Below are 4,697 nucleotides of genomic sequence, written 5' to 3'. Positions count from 1 at the left end.
TGCTCGCCGGCGTCAGGAGTGGCGCCCCAGAAACCTGCCCGGGCACGCCGTCTCCCCGGAGCAGCCGGAGACCGGAGGACCGTGGGCTCCCTCCGGCGCAGTTCGTTTGCTTTAACCAGCTTTGTGCGCCCGGTGTCTGGATGTCTCATCCCGGCTGCCCAGAATTTTGAAGCCTGGGAAATAGCAACTGTGCTTTTTTCCTAGAGGATCTGCCCCCCAACCCGGCGTTGCAAATCACAATGAAGAATCAAGACAAAAAGAACGGGGCCGCCAGGCAGTCCCACCCAAAAGGCAGCCCAGGGCAACCGGAAGCAGGAACAGAGGGAGCGCAGAGGCAGCCCAGCCAGTCGGCTCCTGCGACAGAAGCTGAAGATTCCAGCAGCCAGGCTCCTGGGAAGACGGAGGGTGTGTGCCAGCTCGACTGTGCCAGCGGGCAGGGGAGGAGTCTGCCACCTCCGAGCTTCTGGAGTTAGAGGCTGGGGCCACGCTTACCCAGGAGAGGAGTGTAGGGGGAGAGGACTGTGCGGTCCCCGCCCTGTCCCCCGACCGGTAGAGCCTCCCGCTGTAAGCACAGGAACTGAGCTCTTGAGAGAAGGCGGTGGTGGTGGCAGGATTAAACTAGGTGGCAGTCAAAGGAGACACCTTGCGGGCAAATCCAGGTCCCATTAGAAACACCTCAGTCACCAGGGCCCCTCGTATTTGAAGTATTCTGGAACTATCCAAATACCAAGAGAAACGGCCTTGAGGGGAGGGAGGTGTACTGGAAGTTGAGCTCTGTGCCCTGTGCCAGCCCTGTGTGCTGGCAGTTCCTGAACTTTTGAGTGATAGAAATAGTTACATAATTTCACAAGTAGACAGAGGCTTCAAGAAGCTAGGCAGCTTTTTAGAATTATTTTATTATTCTTTTTTCTTTTTTTTTTGGAGAGATTTTCGCTATAGGGCACATGCGCTTACCAGAGAGAGAGAGAGAGGTGGAGAGACAGAAAGCGAGAAATCACCCCCCAGGGGGGATGGTCACGCCGCAATCCCTTCTCCTCCATTCTCCTCTCGGGATCTTGGGCACACATGCGCACGCACCCGGCGTGAGTTTTAAGCCACAGGGTCCGGGACGCGAACCGCGGTCGACTACATGAGAGTCCAGCGACATAGCCATTATGCTAACTGCTGGTTCCCATTTTATTACTATTTTTTAGCGTGCTACAGGGCACCCTCACTCTCAGAGAAAGTGAGAAAGCAAGTCCCCAGGTCTGGGACTTGAACTGTAGTCAGACCCTTAGCCGCTGCATCACCTGCCCCACTAGGCAGCATTTAATCCAGACCGTTGAGTTTGGCAGGGTCTGGAAAACCCCATCCAGTGGTATAACCATCTTTTCTCCATACCCCACTTTCTTACAGGGGCTCAGGCCAAAACTGCTCAGTCTGGGGCCCTCCAAGATGTCTCTGAGGAACTGAGCCGCCAGTTGGAAGACATACTGAGTACATACTGTGTGGACAGCACTCAGGGTGGCCCGGGCGAGGATGGGGCACAAGGCGAGCCCACTGAAGCCGAAGATGCAGAGAAGTCCCGCACCTATGCAGCAAGGAATGGAGAGCCTGAGCCAGTGACCCCAGTGGTTAATGGTGAGAAGGAGCCGTCCAAGGCGGGGCCAGGCACCGAAGAGACTCGGGCGAACGATGAGGTCGGAGACCGAGACCACCGAAGGCCACAGGAGAAAAAGAAAGCCAAGGGTCTGGGTAAGCAGGGGTGCAGCAGCTCGTGAGGCCGAAGGGGAGGCTCGGACCTGGCCTTCCTCAGGGTTGCCTGCTCTGCCAGGAGGCAGAGGGAACTGGCTTCGACCTGCAGAGCGCCCTAGTTCAGTTGAAGCCGAGGGCGTGGGACCACAGCAGAGATGGGCAGGTGGGCGCCGAAATGCAGCCTGCTCTGAGAAAGTGGAGCAGTGCTGTGGGTCCCTGTGCCAGCACCCCGTCTCGTCTCCTCTAGGACCTTGGGTGTGTTTGTTCTCTGGCTTTCCATTTCCATTTTTCTACAGTAGGAAAATTGGGCTACATCAGGGTTAAACGCATAAATGTGTTTACGGGCCACATGAGGACTGAGAAAGGCCTCATTTTGTCCAAAGGGGTTGACTGCCACCTGGTTGATTAGTTGAGACCATGCAGGACTACAGGCGAGTGCAGCCAGACTTTTTTTTTTTTTACTTTTAAGAAAAGCCAGAAACCCAGAGGTATGCTTTCTCTGTAGGTGTTTAGTAGTCGACGCCTAAAATGGTAGGAGCCCAACAAAGCCCGTGACCGAGCTGGATCTGGCCCGTGTGCCTGTGGTCTGCATGTCCGTGCCAATCTCTTGGGACTTGCTAGTGCTGGCATGATCTGTGCTGTGCAGGGCAGCCCTCCGGGAAGGAAGGGGGCAGCTCCTGACCCAGGCCCAGGCGGCAGCAGCCGTTTGATAGCCAGGGGGTGTGGGTCCAAAAAGCTAGGCCAGGTGACAGTGGACCATGTTCTGATCCATATTCCTCTACCTGCTACCTGTCACTGTAATTTGAAGAGGGATTTTTTTTTTTTACCTTTTAAGATCACATGTATTGTGTATGAAAGGTATGTTCATTTTAAAGTTCACTGTCTGGCTACCGGGGACAAGAGTTCATTGTCTCTCAGGGCGGTCTGGCGCTCTCCTTCAGGTCCCGGCTCCGTGGAAGGGCCTTCCTTGCGTTGAGCACTAGCCCTGGCGCACACGTGGCACCTCTCTCCCATTGGTGGTACGGGCTGCGTTCTGCTGGCAGGACCCACGCAGGAGACCCTTGGAGCTGCAGTCGTTGATCAGGAGACGTTGTTGAGCATGTGCTCTATGCTGGCACTTCGTCATTGGGGTTGGACGGGTCCCAGCCCTCATGAAGCACCTGGTCGAGCAAGGAGGGCAGCCAATTGACAAGCAAAATGCAAAGTAAAATTGGGGAGGGTTTCCTCGAGGCTCACAAGTGTGGGCCCTGGCTTGAATAGGGGCCCTGGGAAGGGGGTGCATCCCTTTGTTCCCTGTGCTTTGCAGGGAAGGAGATCACTTTGTTGATGCAAACGTTGAACACGCTGAGTACCCCAGAGGAGAAGCTGGCAGCCCTGTGCAAGAAGTATGCCGAACTGGTCAGTGCACCCTTCCATTGGCACCTCTCTGTGGGACATGAGCAGGCACCTGGCTGAGGCTGCGGATGCAAGGGCAGGCGGGTGGCTTAATTCCTGGTAGCCGTCCTCTGACCCTTTTCACTGTCCCTGCACTAGGGGTCAGTTCTCTCCCAGCCTTTTCAGGGCTAACAGTGAAAGGACAAACGCACATTCCTTGAAAGAGATTTCTCCCAGAATGATTCCCAGGTGGTAGAGCCCTGACTCCTGGCCTGAGCCCAGGTCCCACGTGATCTTGCCTCCACGCCTACACGTGTGTCCCCGAAGTGAGGCGATGCACAGTGCCATTACCATACTTGACAAAACTAACCACGTCCTTTTTTCTTGCTCTGCAGCAGTCTTCCGCTCCCTGCTTCCCTTTTTCCCCACTGGCGGGGACATCGTTTATTGCAGAAACCAGGGTAGTTGTCCTGTACCCTGCTCCACTTCGAGCTCCATCCTCTCTGTGATGGCATTTAACTTATTCCTTCCCACTTACTTCCTGTAAGTGAAGTCGAAGTTAGCTGTAGAAGGTTGACCCAGTCCAGGTTCAGCTTTTGTTTTGCTTACCGAGAGACACATGGGTATGTTTGACAAGGTCACTTTGAGACCCTCCCTGCACCATCTCTCAGCCAGCTAGGAACAGAGGCAGAATCCTGACCACCGCAACACCTTCCCACTCAAACCAGCCGGGCCTTCAGGTTTGATAGAGCGTGTCTGTCTGTGGGAGTGGGCGGAGGGAGAGGGCCGATGCCCTGCTGCGGTCTCCCTGTCTTCCAGCCCGTCTCCTCCGGGGCAGTCTCACCCATGCCCAGCATGTTTCAGGCTGACCAGCCTAGGGGTGAAGCCGCAGTCGCACGTGGGATGCTGCTCCTTTCACGCAGCACCACGGAGACAGCCCAGGTTCCTCTTGGAAACTGAGTGTGGTCCTCCCGCATTTAGTGTTCAGCGCGTTCAAGGGAGCCAGCCGGATCCCTCACTTGTCAAGTTCCTCGTTAAAACCTGATCTAACAGATTCCTCTGTTCAGGGTCATTGTCTAGTTATTTTGGGGTGAAGAATTACTGTTTTAATTCTATTTATTGTTTTTTTAATAATTTTTTTAACTTCTATTTATTTATTTATTTTGATTTGGCCAGAAAGGGACAGCATGAGAGCATAAGAAAGAGGGACCGTGAGAAAGCGAGCAGCAAGCAGCAGGCCCAGGGCTCCGACTGTGGTCAGCCGTGGGGGGTCCAGGGCCCGTTCCACCTGCCGTCCCCTGTGATGATGATTTCTTTAATTTGCTACAGGGCACGTGTGCTTTCCAGAGAGAGGAAGCCACCAGGTCCAGGACTTGAATCTTAGTTGGCCATGAGAGGCCAGCACCTCAGCTGGACTGCCTGCTGGCCCTAGTTTTGAATTTTCATTCTGTTCACATTTATTAACTGGTGTTCTATTCGGGACTTTTCTCATCTGTGACATAGGGACCATCATGCCTGCCTAATTAAATAAAAGATACGAAGAAGATGACTGCTCAGTCTCTGGCACTGCCGGCAGACACACTGGAGTC

General features: G+C 54.4%; 1 protein-coding gene across 1 annotated transcript in view; it reads left to right on the top strand.

Moving 5' to 3' along the window:
* The first annotated feature begins 6 nt into the window (after positions 1 to 6).
* Positions 7 to 4,697, top strand: part of TXLNA (taxilin alpha) — a 19,176-nt gene continuing 14,485 nt past the window's right edge. Inside the window, 3 exon segments of the mRNA XM_006158117.3 lie at positions 7 to 405; positions 1,396 to 1,734; positions 3,041 to 3,132. Coding sequence (XP_006158179.1) covers positions 240 to 405; positions 1,396 to 1,734; positions 3,041 to 3,132 — 597 coding nt within the window. The 5' untranslated portion in view covers positions 7 to 239.

Source organism: Tupaia chinensis, unplaced genomic scaffold (genome assembly GCF_000334495.1).
Source record: "Tupaia chinensis unplaced genomic scaffold, TupChi_1.0 Scaffold000573_1, whole genome shotgun sequence".
Taxonomy (NCBI): Eukaryota; Metazoa; Chordata; class Mammalia; order Scandentia; family Tupaiidae; genus Tupaia; species Tupaia belangeri.
This window is presented reverse-complemented; position numbering and strand designations above follow the sequence as displayed.